General features: G+C 42.8%; 3 protein-coding genes across 3 annotated transcripts; 2 read left to right on the plus strand and 1 right to left on the minus strand.

Moving 5' to 3' along the window:
• Window positions 1–46: 46 nt before the first annotated feature.
• si:ch211-260e23.9 lies at window positions 47–4,528 on the plus strand. Its single transcript, XM_041939205.1, has 4 exons — window positions 47–167; window positions 1,436–1,579; window positions 1,715–1,865; window positions 3,324–4,528. The coding sequence occupies exons 2-4, from the start codon at window positions 1,456–1,458 to the stop codon at window positions 3,550–3,552; spliced, it is 504 nt and encodes a 167-aa protein (XP_041795139.1). The 5' UTR covers window positions 47–167; window positions 1,436–1,455; the 3' UTR covers window positions 3,553–4,528.
• Window positions 4,529–4,625: 97 nt separating this feature from the next.
• zgc:162297 (uncharacterized protein LOC555865 homolog) lies at window positions 4,626–10,833 on the minus strand. Its single transcript, XM_041937819.1, has 6 exons — window positions 10,746–10,833; window positions 10,190–10,272; window positions 9,920–10,100; window positions 9,540–9,690; window positions 8,044–8,171; window positions 4,626–4,816 (listed from the first exon to the last, which is right to left on the minus strand). The coding sequence occupies exons 1-6, from the start codon at window positions 10,816–10,818 to the stop codon at window positions 4,626–4,628; spliced, it is 807 nt and encodes a 268-aa protein (XP_041793753.1). The 5' UTR covers window positions 10,819–10,833.
• A 764-nt stretch (window positions 10,834–11,597) lies between these two features.
• On the plus strand, window positions 11,598–18,625 carry ccne1 (cyclin E1). The gene is made up of 12 exons (XM_041937810.1): window positions 11,598–11,723; window positions 12,297–12,347; window positions 12,570–12,657; window positions 13,019–13,084; window positions 13,613–13,779; window positions 14,056–14,191; window positions 14,393–14,539; window positions 14,729–14,824; window positions 15,164–15,298; window positions 16,693–16,804; window positions 16,998–17,155; window positions 17,486–18,625. Exons 2-12 carry the CDS (start codon window positions 12,334–12,336, stop codon window positions 17,705–17,707), a joined length of 1,341 nt encoding a protein of 446 aa, XP_041793744.1. The 5' UTR covers window positions 11,598–11,723; window positions 12,297–12,333; the 3' UTR covers window positions 17,708–18,625.
• Window positions 18,626–19,722: the final 1,097 nt, after the last annotated feature.

Raw genomic sequence — 19,722 nt, forward strand, 5'->3', positions numbered from 1 at the left:
GCACGCTCGCCCCGCCTCTCTGGGCGGGACGTGGTGACGTTCAGGACGCAGCCTGGACTCTCGCCGATAAACAACTTCGAGATCAAAACAATCTCTGAAGAAGAGCAGCAAAGACCCTGTTTGCGCACCGACCACACCCGAGGCAAAACTCAGCTTTATCTGGTCAGGTAGGTCCAGTTGGAAACCTCATCACTTCACAACATGGCCTTTCTTGAGCCTTGGACTTCATTTGTCTATTGTTCTCTAACTACACTCTTCGCGGCGATGTGGTGTCTTTGCGGCCGTCGCTTGCTTTTTTGGGCTGAATGTCGTCGGTATTGTGATGTACTGTGTGTTACAGCAGGACCACATTCTCCACTTGGAAAAAGTCGCCCGATGCCAGCAGCCGTGATTGCAAGACGTGAAGCAATGCTCATTTCTGAGCGCCCAGTCAGCTGTTTTGCTCTGAATATCATATAAAAGGCGTGCTGAGATGATGGCACGGACAGGGGTTGTTGCATTAATCTGGGTGAGGGGACAGTGTCCCGCAGTATGTCTGTGTTTACAGGGAGGGGTCGATCAGACACTGACAAACAGGCAGGGAGGCATCCAGACACCAGGAGGGGAAAACACGGGTCTATTTATGGACCTATGTTTGTCTTAACCGACAACAACAGAAAGTTACCAGTCCATGTAATATATGTGCAATATATCGTAGTATACTCAAACCAGAATATATCCTGGGATATACCTGATGACACTTTGAACAGCTAAGGGAGGAAAAGGCCTTCTGCGATCAGCTGACAGAAGGATTTGATAAGTGAATAATGCAGCTGCATTAGAGCTTCACACACTGTATTGGATAAATACTAAGAGTTCAATGTCTTTGACAACTTTGACTTATTTGACAGGAAGAAGTCTCAGCTTTAGCCAATAATGAAATAGTGTATTACAACAGCAATACGTAATATAAAGAGACCTAAATATTTTAGCCCAAGTATGACATGGAAACCTGTACCGAGGACTCAAAAACAAACATAGTTTTTCCCATATTGCGTGAAGAAGTGTCACAGAGTAACTTGGAACAAATCTAAACCAGCGTCGCAGATTATATAATATTGCTGCAGTCAGCGTAATTTCAGCCTCCTATATCATGGTGCTACTTCAGCTGTTTCAGTGCTAAACCTACGTCACAGTCACGTCACGGCTCGGGCTGCTGGGCTCTCTGAGCCGGTACAGTGGAGGCAGTTGTTGACACAGAGCAGCCCTGTGTGGTGTTTTCCTGGGGCAGCCTCAGGGGGGCGCCATTTGCAACGTTAATTTGCAAAAGACTTGAGCAGTGAGGAGGTACAGGAGGAGGATGTTATTTCATGTCATCAGATGAGGTGAAACTTTCCCTCCACTGTGTCTCTGGTGCATTCTTGCTATTCACCAGTTTGCTGTGGTTCATTTACAGACTGTCATAGGGGCACGAAGATGATCGGAAAGATTCTCTCTCAACTGCTTGGGAACGCTGGCGAGGATTTTGAGGCAGACAACGACACTTATGAGGAGCTGATGGAGTTCGAGGAGGGAGGATGGATCATTGTTAATCTCCCAGGTGAGAGACAAAACCCTGCTAGAGGTGCAGCAGTATGTTATTGACATGGATATCATTTAAAATGTTCTCGGCTCAGTGAGGGTGCTCATACTGATGAAAACTGATCTGTTTGAACCGGGATGTTACACTGCGCAGAGAGCGAGCTGCTATCGGCCCCTGTGGTGGATCCCCTCGAGAACCTCCTGATTGAGCACCCCAGCATGTCTGTCTACCAGATGAGATGCAGGATGGGTGGAGCAGAGGAGGAGGAGTTGGGCTCTGAGGAAGACGAAGAGGACACCACCAGGTTACTGCCCATCTCCACATCTAGCTCACACACATTTGTCTTAGACCTTGAGTCCAAAATGAATAACCACTGACAGAGTCATATCACGCTTGAAATTGTATTTAAACTGCAATTTTAAAATAAAACTATTATAGACTGTTCCAGACGCTAAGAGGTACAGAGCCTCTTTGCAGCTCTTGAAGTCAACTGCCTAAAAGTCGTTGCACATGTGCTGTCAGGAGTATTCGGCGGCTTTATTTCAGCAAAAATAGCAGTACTACAATAAAAAATAGTACATTAAAAGTAGAAGCCCTGCATTTAGAATCTTAAGTAAAACCATGTAAGTATTATTAATAGGCTGCATTTATAAACTATGGCACTTTTCTTGTGTTACGACCACCAAAAGCGCTTTCCAACACTAGTCGGCATTCACCCAGAGGCAGCAGAGGCAGCAGAGGCTACCATGCAAGGTGCCACATGCTCATCAGGAGTGTTAACCATTCATGCACCCACACACATCTATAACAGTGCGTTATATTTTACTAACTTATTTTTTAAATCTTTTTTTCTTTAATCTACAATCCTAAAGAAGTATCTTAAAGTAACTAGTAACTATGGCAGATGGATGTAGTGAGGTGCAATGTACAATATTTACTTCTGAAATGTAGTGTAGAGAAATACTAAGTACCACAAAAGGGAGGTACAAGTATCTCACAACTATACTTAGCTACAGGACTAGAGTAAATGTACTTGGTTACATTCCACAACTGCATCTGTGTAATTGAAGAAAGATAGTTACCTTTTCACAATGGTATGGCTGCTTGTGGCTCATCCTTGGGTGAGGTTTCCTCTTCATCGAATGTTTCAGTGCTTCTCACCACGTTACGAAGCCACAGCCACACAAAATATGTTATCCACTACCTCCACCATCCAAATATGGACGAGAGGTTGCCAGCCCATATTGTCACCTGGCGGCCCTCGGCCACATCCAGCCGGCAGAATATTAATGAATGTAGAAAACGTGTGCACACATTTTCTTTTCAACAACACGTGGAAATGTAGTTCACTAACAGTCTAAGCTTTGAGTGATCAGTCAGAGGATGAGAAGTCCTTCAGCGAAGTCAAGCATAAGCTTTTATGCTTAACAAACAATTTTGTCGAGCTGTGTTTGGGATGGCTGACATGTATTTGCACAACTTTCGAACACACAAGCATCAAGACTGATTTAATACTAATGCTGATATTAACGGTAATCTCAAGATTTAATCCAAAACTAACCTCTTGAGAAATGAGGACCATCCAAAACCTTGCAGATGTGTCTTCACATTTAGGTCTAAGTCTTACATTGGTTTTCAGAAGGTTAGAAGAGCCATGTGCTGAGAGTTGGCATACAACTTAGACACTTATCTCTCATACAGTATTTCACCTAATGTTTCACAAATACAGACCGTAACCCGCCTGTCTGCTGTGTTTGTCCAGGCCCGTGGCAGTGAGGCGGCACATATCCTGGCGTCTGGCTGCCTGGGGAATTCCTCTACCCTGCAACATCCATCTGCTGGCTGTCCAGAGGGCCAGGGCCCAGGCCGAGCGCAAGAAGCTGAGCCGCAGCGCCCTCCACAGGCAGAACCTGGCTAAGGCACGATTCTCCCCGGTAGACAAACGCTACGGCCACTTCAAGCAGCCCTGCCAGCGCCTGTACAACTACTAAACGGGAGGGATGCTTGTGAGAGGGCGTGTCTCAAGTTGCCTCCACCACAGCACAGTGTGCAGCACAGTGCCTTCACTCTGAAATACTCAGGTTTTCCACCATTGTTTCACCTCACATAGTTACTTCTGCATATCCACTCACCATGCAAAGCACATGAGATTCACCACTTCCTGCGCAGTAAAATGATCCAACGTCCACCAGATGAACCACAGCAGCACATGTTTTTGTTGGGATTTGAATAAAGGCAACCTGCACTGTAACCCTCACATCTGAAACCACTGAGAACAACGAACCTCGATCTCCTGACATCACGAATGACACAGTCGACCCCTCAGGTTGGAAAGCAGTAGTAACACACACAGCTACTTTCAAAGTAACGCCTTTGTACATTATCGAACGAGAACAGTGGAGTTGTTAGACTTGATTAGATTGATTAGATATACTGTAAGTAGGGGTAGAGCTAAGAGCTAGTTGGAGGTGTGTGAATGTTATTGTAAAGTTTGTTTTTTTACTTTTACAGTGTGTGACACTGATCCAAATCCAAACAGTAGACTACTTTGCTCTAAACGCTGATGCAGATGGATTATGGCACGTTTGGATTGGTTATTTCTTGGCTGTGTTCAGTATGTAAGGTATTATGTGCCTTAGCTTAAGACGTCCTTGTGACAAGTGTGTTAAAAGTTGATTTCATACCACACTGACTTGTACAGTATTCATGTTGTGCAAAAACATGAGCATACTCTGTGAACCTCCTAAGATCAATGTTCCTTTTGTTTCTAATTGAGTCTGAAGGAATAATGACAAACCTGTTCTTTGTATTGAGTCTACCATTTTGTACTTTTCAGCAAGTATTCCCTCTTTCATGTTTAAGTTCTTTCTAGACTCATGAGTGTAAATACATTGAATATTATGTTTTTCTATTTGTGGGTATTTATAAAATGTACAAAAAAAATGCAAATAAATCTTGTTTTCTTAAGGTGGTGGCTGCATGTGTTTTAATGTTGCATTACACACAGTGACTGTACAGTGGAATTCAACATGTGTAAGGCACCGGGGCGATGACAGAAAACGTCTCATTTTAGAAGGTCGTGTCTCTTTCCCATGAACCTCTTCACTCGCTCGGGGTCGACCGCATTGGCCCAGTGGCCTCCCTCCTTGAAATGAGAGCCGATGATCATCCCGTTTGCATCAACGTAGCGTTCAATATTGTCATAGGTCACTCCAGAACCTATAAGCACTGGGATTCTCACAGACTGGGAGACCTCTGCAGAAGCAAAGAAACAGTGGAACAGTAGTAACTACAGGTTCACCTTTTTTTGTTGTGCTGTTCATGAATGCTGTTGATTAATGTCACCCACAGTGTGAGAGGGAACTAAGCAAAGAGAGGCTGTGAAACACACAGCAAACTTTGGACAGAGTCGAGGCCAACCTCCACAGTGGCATGTGAGCTCCAGTATCACTCTGTCTGACCTCTGCCTGCATGTTTGTGTTAACTACACAGAGAGTGCATGTGTGAGTTTGTTCTCGAGTGTGACAGCACACACGTGTATGAATCCAAGGCTGGATGACTGTTCAGCTCAAAGTGCTTACAGTTTTATATGTCATGTTGGAGGCTCTGCTTAAAATAGGAGCAGCGGTGTTGCTATGAGACTGACATGGTCCAGACTTCAGACCCATCGACCCTCAGCAGATACTAACCAGGGTGCCTTTCAGCACTGCCTCCCTGGCCTGATTAAGTCACTGACTGAAGAAGTATTCAAATTCTGGTACAAAACCACAATGTAAAAATACTTTATTGCAAGTGAAAATCCTGCATTCAGTGTTTTACTTAAGTAAAAGTACAGACATAGTACCAGCTAAATATAGTCAAGTATTAAGAGTGCAGGAATTCATTATATATATATATAAATTGCCCCCCTTACAGAGTATTATTGGATCATTGTTGCCAATATGTATCACATCTAAACAACCAAAACGCATTGAAAATAAGCTAACAGTACTTGTTTTGTGTTTTTAAATCATGTGTAGTAAAGTGAGTACATGCTGTATGTAAACCTGAGCCTATAGCTTAGTAACTATCGCTGGGTGATTCGCTGGCCAACAACAAGCTGTAAACATATTGACATATTAAACACCTTCTAAAGTTGATAATGCCAAGCTTATGATGTAGCAGTTGCTTATTTACACATCCTGTGAATAATGGAGTAACAGGAGCATTCTTTCAGTCTGTCTGGGGATTGTAAGACCAACCGTCACTTTCCTTTTACCTCGGTTTTGATCTCCACCAGCTACTGAGAAAGAAGATCTGCCTTGTCGGCTGCTAAAACGCTCCGCTCTGTTCACCAGCTAACTTCGTCTGTGTGCTGTGCTGAGGTGGGTGTACAGCTGGCTTATCAGGGCTATTTTTAATGGAAACAGCCCCCTGCTGACACTGTACAAATGGAGCACCAGTTTGGCAGACTCGAACTCGAACATATTGTCATGGCCTCTGGTTTTAAGGGGCAGTTCGCACAAAGTTCTTCAGCATGTCTATGTTTTGTTGCTGGAGCAGCTTACTTAAACCTGCATTATGTTTGGTGCACAGGGGCAGTAAAACAAGCTGTAAAAACTATTTTGACACATTACCACCTGGTAAAGTATATGCAACATGAGAAATTCAGGTGTCTGACCATTTGACAAAAATAAGTACAACATTCACTGTCCTCTTGGCTCTGTCTTGATCTATTTCAATGCAATCGGGGTCTTAAACTGTTCAGTGCTCTGCTATGTTCACCAGCTAGTCCCTGACTCTGTCTGCTGTCTGGTGCTGGGTAGGTAGTGTGCAAAGCGTTGTCACAGAGAATAGTGCAGGTGGAGAGGCGGGTGATGATTGATGAGCTGCAGACTGTTCAACCAAAACAATGAACAGAAAGAGCTTTCCAGGCTCCGTGGAGCTGAGGGGAACTGGAACTGGTTGATAATCATCTGTGGGTTGGTTACTACAAGACACACCTCTTACATTACTCATCATACAACGTGCATCCTATTTTTCATTGTTAACAGGCTTTTTACACCGCTGACATGTTTACTTGTCACAGTAGGAAAAGCACAGGTGTCAGTAATAACATCACCCACTGCTTTGTTCTATCCACTACTAGAGGGAAGAAGCAGACAAAAGTCTGCACAATATACGAATAGCTCTAACAGGCATTGTAAGACATGACACTATTAGTACAGGGTCCAGATTTTTGTCTCATTCTTGCCTCTAGTTTTACCTAGCACCTGTTGAAGTTGTTTTGGATGTGTGTACCTTACACCCACCCACCCCTCTATTCACTGTGTGAGTGAGCCAGCATGCATAACTCCAGGAACCTGAAACTGAAGCAGCCAGATGGAATTCAGTGACCTGTAACAATATGTCCTCTATAAGGCTGAAACTGTAAAAAGGTAGTAAACGGTGCAGTGCTTGAGTAAATGTACACCACTGGAAATGTAGTAGTTGTGCATGTAACACAAAATGAAAGCACCCAGCACAAGAAAAGTCTCACACAACTGTACTTAAACCTGACATTACTGACAGCAGTTAGTATATGTTGTACTTTCTCTTTCCACCACTGGATTATCCTATTTGCCTTACATCTGGTCATCACTAATGCAATTGCAATGAAAATTTCATTGACATGCACAATGACAATAAAGACTCTTGAATCTTGAATCACTACCCAATCAAACATAATTCAGCTGTACTCCCACGAATGTAACCCTCACTGTGTGTGCTTTTATGCATGTCAGTATACTAGAGTAGTGAGAATGACCGTCCAGAACAGTCCCCTGGACACGAGTCCATCCCTTCAGTTCTGAAGTGAAGTATTTGTTCACAACCGCCACTGAGTCAGCAATCACTTGGTCAGGCTTACTGAGGCTTCTGCCCTTTAAAACTCTACAAAACATTCCCACCCAGTGGAGTTCAGAGTTAATGTCCATTAATACTTGACTCTACATGGTGAGAGACAGAGAGGACAGAGACAGGGTGGGCATATCACACATTCCCAAAGTAATCCACAGTGCAGCCCGGCTCCAGATCGGTGCCATCTTGGGTGACTGCTGATCACTGGTGTGAATGACCAATGGAGGACACTGAACACTGCTGAGGGTGTCCTCTGGTGGACAGACAGGCTAGTGACTGGAAGTTAACTATACAGTAAATAAGGCTGTGGTACTTCTCAGATTGTGGGGAATACGCTGCTCTTCTTGATTTGATTTAATTGTTAAATACTTTTAGGTATTTATCATTTTATAGATGAACTGATTAATAAAAGATATCAATATTGAACCACAACCAGACAATTTCCCTGCCTCAGTTGGACAATAATGTTTTATTCTATTCTGTTTTATGAAAAAAGCGATGAGTTGCAGCCCTATGTTGCTATCCAACATTACTGTGTGATCAAAGCTAGCGGTCCTTGCAGCACCATATGGCCTCTGGTTATGTGACGTGTGGAGTTTTTGTACCTCTGAGCTCCCGCGGGTCAGCCTGCGCCCCGGTGGCCGTTCCCGTGATGATGAGTCCATCAGAGAGGAAGAACTCTGCGGCACGTGCCGTCTCTTCGATGCTCACGTCTGATGTCAGGGCATGGGAGCTGGGAAAACACACATACAGTGTGTGTGCACAGGCTAAGGAGAAGCAGTTGGGGATAAAACTGAGCCTAAATCTGGACAGTGGGCTGAAACCAGGGTTAAATAAATGAAAATCAAAATACATTCTAAAACTGGGACCAAGAACAATTCCCTAAACCCTGAGTCTAACAAACGTCCAAACTCATTAAATATTTTATTTCAAAATACAAGGTCAGGGTTACTAAACCATCAGTACAGGAGAATGCTGGTCTAGGTCTGTATTTACAACACTCTAAACAAATAACTTTTTCACTAAAAGGAAGGAGAAGCAATCTATCAACCATCTCTCTCTTACTTCGAGAAAAGTGTAGGAGTACCATTTGTTCTGCAGCTCTCAAGTGAGCACATGATTAATCTCATGTAAGAGAAGGAATAACCAATTAGAGACAAGGATTTAACCTACATCCGCCACATAGTTCACTCTTCCTCCGAGAATCCTTACATTTTAATGAGTAACATGTTATCCTGCACAAGCCCATATGAATTAACTATTAGCTGGTTCATTTCATTTGTGTGAAATCCTTCATATTTCCACGAGCAATGAGCATGTGAGGTCTTATATTTCTATGAATTTTTATGGAGCTAAAATGATAAAAAACAGACTGACATGAAAGCAAAAGTAAAACCAAACTGAACTGCAGAGAAAACACACAGCAATTTACTGTCACACTGAGTGCAGGCAGTGGAGATGCAAAGAAACTGACTAAAAACTAAATGAATGCCAACTTTACTTTCATCATGAGCACTCGTGTGTTTGGAGAATGTTTTAAAAGAAAACAGCAGCTGCAAACATTTGGCTAAAACCTACCCAACTTTGAATTATACAAATGTATTGCTTCACATAACGAATATATTGTCCTGTCATTCCAAAATGTCATCCCATACTTTATCAAACCAGGGACGCTGTGTTTATAAAGCATGGACCTTAACCAATCGGCTATCAGCGTGCCCATGTTACTTAATTTACTTTTTAAGTGAAAAGAAATTTGATAAGTGGGTGATTCTTCTTTAGGTTCTTAAATCAGCAGTTTGATAAATACAGCCACTGATGAGATTTTTTTTAAAGTACAGATTTGAATTTGTCAAAAGATCCAATGGGCAGCTCAGGTCAAGCCAATTCATTCTGAGGCCACTGACAAACTGAAAAACGTTAAATCTCTCTGAATGATATTTTCTGTCCAGTCACCCCAAAACTATATGTATGAATCTCTATTTACTACAGTTGTATTCAGAGACATAAAGTGTTAAATATTATGTGTTCAGGTCTTCTAGCATATCAGTGGGTCAACAGGTTCTACTTACTGTACAAACTGTACAGATGATGATCTCACCTGTGCTTCTTTTTGATGTCGGTGAAGATCTGCACATGCTCAGCTCCAATCAGTTTGCGGTATCTCAGTAAGTCCCCGGCGCAGGCATTCAGGAGGCCCTCGTCAGCCACATGAGAAAAGACAAAACCCTCAGCCCTGATGAAATCCAGACCTGTGACCATACAGTAACATCATCACACAATAGCTAACCAGTAGCCACTGTGTCAAACACGGCTACATTTTGTCAAAGTCTGCCATACAAGTAGCTGACTGTTGTTACTTTGGCCATGATAACACATAATAGAAGACCTCTGATCTGCTCTGTCCTGAAAGCTTTGGCTGCAGATGATTACAGCCTCATATATCGCACACATATAATTCAACTGATGTAAAGCCTGAACCTGAAGCCAGAGCTATGGCCAGTGCCTGCTGGTTAGCAGAAGACAGTATTTGCACTCCGAGCGGCAGGGACGGACAGACGCTTCTCACGGCGGTGCATACTGCAGTCATACAGGCACACACCTCAGGGCCCACGGAGAAGGAGTAAGGGATATCATGCATGTTCTCAATGATCACACCATCCTGAAAGAGGGGTTCACAAGCAGCGGTTAAAGGCTTTCCTGGAAACACTTCAAAAGTGGAAGGAATTCACACAATGTGCAGTAACTTACAATCCCTGCATCACGGTAGATTGCTGCCTCCCTGCATGCTTCTTCAGTGATCTGGGACATCTTCATAGAGCCCAGCGGGGTGCCTGAGACAGACAGGAAACTCAGTTCAATACAGCATGAGACGTCGCACATTATAGCTCCCAGATTCGCAGTGGTGTAATGTAACGAGTACTTGAACCTTTCTTGAGTATTTCCATTTCATTTCACTTAATACTTCTACTTCACTACAGTTTATTTATGTTTTACTCAACTATACTAGTTGTATTGCAAGTAGTTTAAATAAACTTCACCTAGACCAAATTTAACAAAATGCTAAGTTACTTACACATTAATACATGGGCAAAAGTAGTCAAATCATGTACTATATAAAAGTAGGATCAGTATTTTTTACTTTTGATGCTTTGAGTACATTTTGCTAAAAATACTGCACTCTTGCTTTAGTAACAACCTCAGTGCAGGAGGGTTTTTTACAGTGTGGAATTGCTGCTACCTCCCCACCACAGAAAACTTCACATTTCAACAGTGTAGGGCACAGATCAGTGCAGGCTTAGTTTACCTGGTAAGGCTTTGACATGAACCATTCCAATAACCACGGATTTTAGGCGCCCAAAAAGGTCCACGAACTTCATGTTCCAGGTTTTGTGAAGAAACCAGGGAGAAAAAATGTCTTGTTTTTTTTTCTTTCTAAGCACGGGGGTCACGTGACTGGTCAAAGGTTAACTTTATTTAATCAAACAGGATGTCAAAAACTCAACCGTCCACAAAATGTGTATCAAGCAGGTACAGAAAATATTGCTTTTCTTGCTTTACCTCAGCACCTGGATCAAAAACGCATTTAGCAGTGCAGCAAGTTTGTTAAGGAAAAGAGTTGCGAAGTTGCAATGGGGGATAAGTATGACAACCCATGCGGGAAATGGACGCCGGCAGAAGCAACGCAGGCTAACATAGGTCATTTTCTGCTAAATAATGGATGCGCCCAGGGTAACAGCGAGTGACAATCACATACAGGGTTCACAGGACGAAACGCCTCGTTTACCTCACAATATCTGTGTCGTGTTATGTTTTATTTTAGGCTTAATCCAAAGGAGTACGGCTTTGTTTACATCTGACAGCCTAGCCACGCGGTGCCTAAGCACTTCCTGTTTGCAAGCGCCGCCCCTGCAGCTGTCACCAACAGAAGTCACGCCTCCCGTTTATAAACTTATTTTTCTATTTCTTTAGCACGATATAGAGCGATTATATCAAACGCACAGGCTCTGTCCATGCTACAGGTGTGAAACTGTGGTGAATGGGGTTGAAATAATTACTATTACGAAGCGACGAAGCTGGCGGTTTAGCGCCAAGTTAAATCTACCCCTCCCTGACGTTGATGCTTCAAGTCATCTGTTCTCGACAAGGCGCCAGCTCAGAGGAACTAGCCCGGCCTGAGCACACACACACAGCACCTCCGACTCCGAACAGGCGCTCAGTTTACACCGTAGTAATTTATTTTTTAGTCGTGGATAAGAGTGAACTTCAAGGGCACAATCTTGAGGTGAGTGGCTGAAACCAAACTTAATCATTGCATCGAGTTAAGTAATTAAGCTAGCTTCAGCTGCAACTTTTGTAACGTTAGCTAAGCTGAGTTAAGTACTGGCTAAACCGAAACGAGCTGGACTGCTGATAATGAATTAAAACTTGTATGGATGCACATACGTAAAAGTCGCCTTTGTTCGGGGTGTGTTGGGTTTGGTTGTTCTTACCTTTTAATGTTGAGTTGGGAAATAGGCGTCCTAGCTGTGCCTATGTCTTTCGGCCATTATGTGACGAGCCAGCTGTCCAAAGTTAGTGAGGGAAAATAACTATGTTCCCCTTCGAAATACCCAAAATAACAACATCAAGCAGCTAATGTAGTGTCTGTTGTTTGTCACCGACTAATTTCATTAATGTGTTTGCATTATGTGGCACTTTTTGGCGACTTTTAACATTGCGTACCGTTTCCATTTCCCCGCGCCAGACTGAGTTGGGCTTTGTCAGGAGGAGGGAGTTGAGAGTGGGGGTTGGGAGTAAACGACTGTGTTTTCTTAAACCCCCTCAAATAAGACTTAAAAACATTTCTCATTCACAGGTTTACTCCGAAACGGACACATATCCCTCTGAGTATAATGCTGGGGAAACGGTGAGTTTCGTACTTATTTCAGCCATGGTTATTTTAAGCTCGTCAATCAGTGTGTGACGACAGAAAGAAAGTTGAGTTGATGGAGCTTTAGCCATCCGGGTAGTTAGCTTCTTGCTATAGCACCTTATTTTGACAATATGAACAGGTTTATCCAGGCTTATTAAAGTGTTTTATGTCGATTTTGGAGACTTAGAGCTGCGTTGTTGTTTTGTGTGGTTGCAGGGAAGAGACACAACCGAAGTCTGTTGCTCCTGAGGCGCCCAAGGAAACTACAGTGCGACCGAGAAAGAGGAAGGCAGATGTTGCCATTGTAAGTAGCCTGAAAGGCTTGCAGACTAGCGAAGAACTGGCCTAAACCCCATTTCCAGCTGTAGGTTGCAAATGTAGGCCTAATTCAATAATGAAAATGTAAAACTGCTGTCAAACATAATCAGCATTGCTGGCAAGTAGCAATGCTTCATTTAAGTATTACTGAATGATGCAGCTGATATTAACTGTTGTTGCATTTATTAGTGCATTTTTACGGGTGCTTTCACAACAGTACACACCCAGGACAGGATTCAGTTTCTGCCTACCACAAACTCTCGTCTGCAGTGGAAATCCATGTGATTGAGCCAGCTCGGTGCTGTTTGATAACTGAATCACATGCATCTTCCTTCTGTGATCCTCAGTGTTTACAAGATCTGGATGATGAGGAGGTAGCAGAGATGACGAAGAAGAAACAGCGTGATTGTGAGGTAGGTTTGGCTACCTTGTAACACTTGGTGTCAGGGGGCCCTGTAATGGAGCTTAGCACATTGTCACTGCTAACATTATCCAACTACCTCATGTCCCATTCACATATAAGAAAACACCTAACATTAATATACAAAACATGAACAGTGAACATGGTTGTTAGTACTTACAGCTGTCAAGTTAGAATGGCGGTATTTGGAAATTTCAGCTGCACTTTCTCTGCCATTTTTGTGCTATAGCTTTAGTAAGCTATCTGCCTAACTGTGTGGAAGAGGTGTGCAGTGAGTGTGCAGCAGAGTTCACGGGGGCAGGCGGGCGTATTACCGGCCTGCCACAGACACCAGATTTTTTTCTTTCTTTCTCAGATCATTTGGTTTATTGATTGCTGTCGAGATGTTAAGAGAATTAAAGGAATAAAGGACCAACTGTAGCCTTTCCCTGCCTCTCAGTTCTGTTAAAATGAGTCTCACCACATTGCCCTCATGTTTTCTTTGTTTCATCTCTCTCTGCTCTCCCTCTTTCCTGTGAAGCTGGGCTGGAGTCCTGATCCTGGTTACACAAGTCCACACAGGTGGATCCCCACACCCGATCAGGAAGAGGACCAACCAGTTGCTCTAATAAATGCAGGCTTCCCCCACTATGTCTTTAACAACATTTTTGCCACCCCTGTGCATTGCGCCCCACTCCCCGCACTGTGGTGAGTAGGCCTACTGTTGTGTGTTTAGCACAGGTTAGCCTCAGTGCCATTCAGCTCCCCCTGTTGTCTCTTGTAACATACTGATGGGTTTCAACTTAAGGACATATAAGTTAAGCCAAGGCAACAAGGCCTATGCTTCAGTGTTCACTCAGCATGATCTGTTTATCCATGTATCTGTCCAAGGAAAATCATACTTTAAATGCAAGTGTTACAACTTTGCACAACAAGGGGGGCAGCCAAGAGTTACCATTATGTCCATCTCTGTTTTGTGATCAGCTGGGCCAGTAAGGATGTGGTGTGGAACAACATGTTGGAGAAGGATAAGAACTACACCAAGGATGTTCATATGATGGACAACCACCCTCATCTGCAGCCCAAGATGAGGGCAATTCTCCTGGACTGGCTCATGGAGGTTTGTAGCATGTCTGAGTGACGAGTATGGCGTCTCTTATGTCAACACCAAAGCATATATCTCCATGCTTCCATTTTGAAAAAAACACTTATGAGTTTTTACTTATGAGTGCTCGTTTCTCTGGAAACCCACTTGTCTAATGGTCTGAAGTCAGTGGAGGTCACATCAGTGCAGTGATGTTCTGTTTGTGTTCGTGTTTAGGTGAGTGAGGTGTACAAACTGCACAGGGAGACATACCACCTCGCTCAGGACTACTTTGATCGCTTCATGGCTACACAGAGAAACGTGTTCAAAACCACACTGCAGCTCATAGGCATCACCTGTCTCTTCATTGCTGCTAAAGTGGAGGTAAGATTGGGTGGACTGTACAGCATGTGAAGGGGAATGATCAGAACACCTGCTTTTTAATTAGGCTGTAGTTCTTTCTAGTCTTGGTTGTGGGTTTGCTTTGGGTACATCATCTTAGTTGTATTGCCATTTTCTTCTACAATGATGATGATTAGTTACAATGCTCGTTCCATGCTTTGCCTCTCCCAGGAGATGTATCCTCCCAAGGTCCACCAGTTTGCCTATGTTACAGACGAAGCGTGCACTGAAGATGAGATTCTCAGTATGGAAATCATTATTATGAAGGTAAATGGCGCACACGCACAAAGACACAACTCGTTGATCCATGACACATCAGTATGTACTGGTCTGCATTTGTCCTGTTATCACATCCACAATCTACCCCAACTGATGGAGTTATGGTAGAACTTGGTATGTAAATTTGTATGGATATTGTAATAACTGGCCTTTAGCTAAGTACTATCAGCGGGCAGAATGAGTGGGCTTCCTTTTTTAAACTACATGATTTTAGAGCATGTCTTTCCAAAAGGTAGTTGTTTTGTTGCCACAACCCTGGAACTGCAGAAAATCTTGAATCTATCTTAGATAAGATAAAATAAAGATCTCGCCATTTTTCTCACACAGGAGCTGGACTGGAGTCTCAGCCCGCAGACTCCCATCTCCTGGCTCAATGTTTACATGCAGGTGGCCTACCTGAAAGAGACAGACGAGCTGCTCATCCCCAGATACCCACAGGCTACCTTCACACAGATCGCAGAGGTGCGTTTTGTGTGTGTGTTTTTATTTTTTATTTCCTTACTAATTGATGTGTCACTTAGATACTTTATTAATACAGAACGATCATAGAAATAGGAGTGTTCAATGAGGTCTGTCCAGTGCGTTTTAATTTGACAAACATTTCAGCTGTGCATGTCTTCATGTACGTTCATGTGCAAATGGTGACCCCTCCTAACTACTTTCTTCAAGAAACTGATTTTTGTTTTAGGAGGACACCTCAGACTGGTGTCCTTTTTCCATATCTAATTCAATATTTCTGTTTAAGCAATGCTGGCCAAACCTATTGCTCACCAGTAACATTTAAACATTGAAAATTACACTTCACATTGGGACAGAACACTGAATAGTTCAATTGTCTCTTGTTGTATGTCCTTGTTTTCAGAACTTTAGTTATTACTTTAGTTCTAACATCAGTGGTGTTCAGCAGAAGTGCCAGCAGCACTATGCAGTTCACCTTAAATGTTGTCCATTTGATCAGGAACAAGTTGGATTAATTGAATAAAGAAACAAGTACTACCTTAAAACTACAGATGTAAAAATCCAGCCCCAGTTTCTATAAACTGCAAAGTAGAGCTGTATCATCAGACAACCGTACCCAGTCAGCAGTATTTTAACACTCTGTAAATTTACCTCATTTGCCTAATTGAAGTTTGGAGTTCTAATGTCTGGTTTGCAAGCTTTTTTGTCAAATAAAGTGACAAAGTGAACACATGCATAAGTCACATGTTTAAGTAATCTCTAGATTACGCATTACTACAGTTGAGCTTTTACTTAGTCACGACACCATACCTCTACAAAGACTTCATCTTTTCTCTACCTGTAGGCTGAACTGCAGTAATATGAGGCCAGCCCCATTAAAGCAAAAGTCTGTCCCTGACTTGCAGAGTGAGTCAGTGATAAAGTTACACCATTGGTCGGTCGTGGGCTGGAGTTTCCCCGTTGGCTGTTGCTTTTTCAAAATGAATAGGTGCAAAAGTTAGCTATGTACCGCAACTCCAGATTTTTAAAAAAAAGAAGCTTGCTAGCAAAACGGGACGTCGTCCATGACCCACTGGGTTCGCCCGGCACCCACGGGTGCCACAGAAACACTACACCTGTTGACACTGGGGGGGAAAAACGTAAACCCTACTGCTGTGAGAAGCGGAGACAATAGTTAACGCAACAGCCCGGCATAGAGAAGAATAGGAAAGCAAACAGCTCTCCATGCACTGAGAGGTTGCTGTGTTTAGTGCTTCCCCACAACCTGCGATAAGCAGTATTTACATCAATACCACAGATGATTCTGTTGTGGCTTATTAGGAGAACATCCTTTTGCAATACATGTTTTGAGATATGCTGTGATAGTTAATTAGTCAGTGTTCTGTTTTTTTTTCTAGTTGTTGGACCTGTGTATGCTCGATGTGCGTTGCCTTGAGTATTCCAGCGGCATCCTTGCTGCTTCTGCCCTGTTTCACTTCTCCTCTCTGGAGCTGGTGGAAAACGTCTCAGGTAAAAAAAAAAGAAAAACAACAAAACAAACAAACTCACTTTAATTGGAGATGTACTCTTCTGAGAAAAAGTTCTATTAAAACATCCCAGTATATGAAGGTTTTTATTTTTAAGGCTTGTTTCTTTCCTTGCTGTTGTTGCCCTGGTTGTGTTCTCCCGTCTCATTACTTTGTTCATCTGTCTGTCCGTGCAGCTCTGAAGAGGGTGGAGGTAGAGAAGTGTGTGAGGTGGATGGTGCCATTCGCCATGGCACTGCGGGAGCTCGGTGGGTCGCGTATGAGAACATTCACAGGAATCCCTGCAGATGACATGCACAACATCCAGACCCATGCCTCCTACATTGCATGGCTGGTAAGTGGAAATGTTGTAACAAGGCATGAATGACAAATGAGAGTCTCTAAAAAATGACTTTCCCATGAAAATAACTATATAAATACTAAATAATAAATGGCATCTGCTTTAATTGGTACACCGCTAAGTAGACCCCAAACATTGAATAGCCTGTGGCCACTGAATTCAGAAATGAAATCAGTTATTTCAACATGCATGTTTACTGGCCAAAATGTACTCAGTAAATGAGAATCTTTTATTGATGAACATCTTATTCATGAACATCGTACCCTCAGATGTTGAAAAGTACAGAGACAGTACAGTTAATCTGTGTATTTCTGCTGTGTACAGGACAAGGCCTACTCTTACCAGGACGTGGAGTTGGAGCGTCACAGCAACTGTCCAGTCCCGTCAGGCGTCCTGACTCCACCCCTGAGCAGTGAGAAAACTGAAGAGTTGGTCAGAGTGGATGCCTCATTGCTGAAAATCCGACCGAGGATGCGTACGGCATCCCCGCAACGGCCTCTTCCAACAAACATGGAAACTGACAAAACGACAACAAATCCTAATTAGATTTTTACGTTATAGCCGTAAAGTGGGGTATAAAACTGATTCTGCAGTACCAGTACACATGTGTATTGTTGGATTTTCAGTGGGGATATGTTGATGGAAATAGTATTTTCTCCTTTCAAAGTCATGCTGATTTCTTGGATCCAGATGCTTTTAAATGTCTGTCGTGGGCGCAGGCACTGACTTTGGTTAAAGTGGGGAAACACTGACACACAGTGAGCAAATAGATTGCATGGTCCCTGTCCCCACAGGATGCCCATTTCAGCCTCTGGTTTGGAGGAAAACACAAAGCAAAGGACTGTTAGGGATGGGACAGCTCAGAGGAATTTTTATTTTTGAACCCCATTGCAGACAAATGCTTGCATTAATTGCCAACCACACCTACATGTAGTGGCTGCCATTTTTAATTTCTATGCAGAGGCCAAATTTAATGGACTTTTTATGGAGTCTCTCTTTAATTTTGTGTGTGTGTGTGGTAATTGTGTGTGATTGCTGTTTTTTTTTAATCTATTAGTGGCCTCATTTGCCCAAAAACTATTCCTAGGGTCATATTTGGCTCTATGTGCTGCTATAAAAGTGGGCTTTGCATGATGGAGGGGGAAGAGTATGTGTGTGTGTGTGTGTGCGTGCGTGCGTGCGTGCGTGCGTGTGTGTGTGTATATATGAAATGGTGTGTTCTTGTTTTTGGTTCTACTCTGTCCTTTTTATTGGACAAATCATGGCCATGTTTTGCTAAGGGACCAGTAGCTTGGCTACCGAAATGGGCAAGTGAACCAGCCAGGCTTCAGAAGCTAAAGTATTGATTGTATTTAACTTTTATTTTAATCCCAACCTGCCGTTTGTTTCCCCACCACCAAAATGTTAGATTTCTATTTGACTCGTAAAAATAAAATGCTGCTACGTATTTTCCATTAAAGACAGTTTCTGAGGAATCTTTTGTTGTGTTTATGATTTACCTATTTGAGATCACAGTACACTAAACCATTCTGACAAATGTTTTCATGAGATCTTATTAGTCTTCATATGTAGTGTGACCATGCACTGCCTTCACCTGTTCTTAAGAAATCAGATTCACACTGGCTTTATTCCACTAGATGTCAGTGTGATGCTGTCCCTTGGAAAGCATCCTATTCTCACCAAGAAACACAAACCATCACTTAAGCAACAGTACAGTGCAACAGAAAAGGTATCAGTACCCAGTTCCCACTGTCTTCAGTCTGTGAATTCAGAGCATGTTTGTAGTGTGTATTCCTGATTAACTTCAGGAAGAAGACAGTGATGCAGGTGGTCTTACATATACAAATTAGAAGTTAAGTCCTTTCAATGCATACACGTAGGGCCAATTATTAAATATCTGTGTTGTGTGGCTATGTAAAGCCTGCCCATTTTTGGGCAGTTTTTGTCATTAAGGTCTGACCTGAATCCTCAGCCTTTAGTCTGCAGTTGGGTGACAGCATCTAAACTTCTGATGTACTTCAACAGGGAGATAAATCATGGTGTTGCAACCTACAATTTCTGTATTTGGACCCTGCAAAGTTAACGGTACAGTGGCTTAGAGGTGCAAAACACTAAAATAGAAGACACAACATTCCACAGAACACAATAACATCACAAAAAACATTTTGGAAAGCAACTAAACTGACAACATAAATACAACAGTAAACAAGGGTCCAGTCCCAGAAAGCTGGTTTAACCAACTGAACTTATGCCTAAACTCTCAGGCTGTTTTTCTCATATGAACTCTAGACCATGTCTGGAGAATCAGGTATGGACATTGTCCAGAGTTGCCTTGTCACACATGTAGCAGACAACAGGAGATTGTCTACATAAGATGTCTTCTCACCTACTGGGAATTCCCCATTTGGTTTAGGTGAGAGGTTGAGCACTTGATTGATTGCAGGAGGAGAAGGACTCATCTGTAATAATTTATCAGTCCTATATGTATTTTTACGGATCCACAATAAGCAGGCACGCAAACAACTTACTCAGATGAGTACCAGGAGATGGTGTTTGATACT

The sequence above is a fragment of the Chelmon rostratus genome, chromosome 1 (assembly GCF_017976325.1).
Source record: "Chelmon rostratus isolate fCheRos1 chromosome 1, fCheRos1.pri, whole genome shotgun sequence".
NCBI lineage: Eukaryota > Metazoa > Chordata > Actinopteri > Chaetodontiformes > Chaetodontidae > Chelmon > Chelmon rostratus.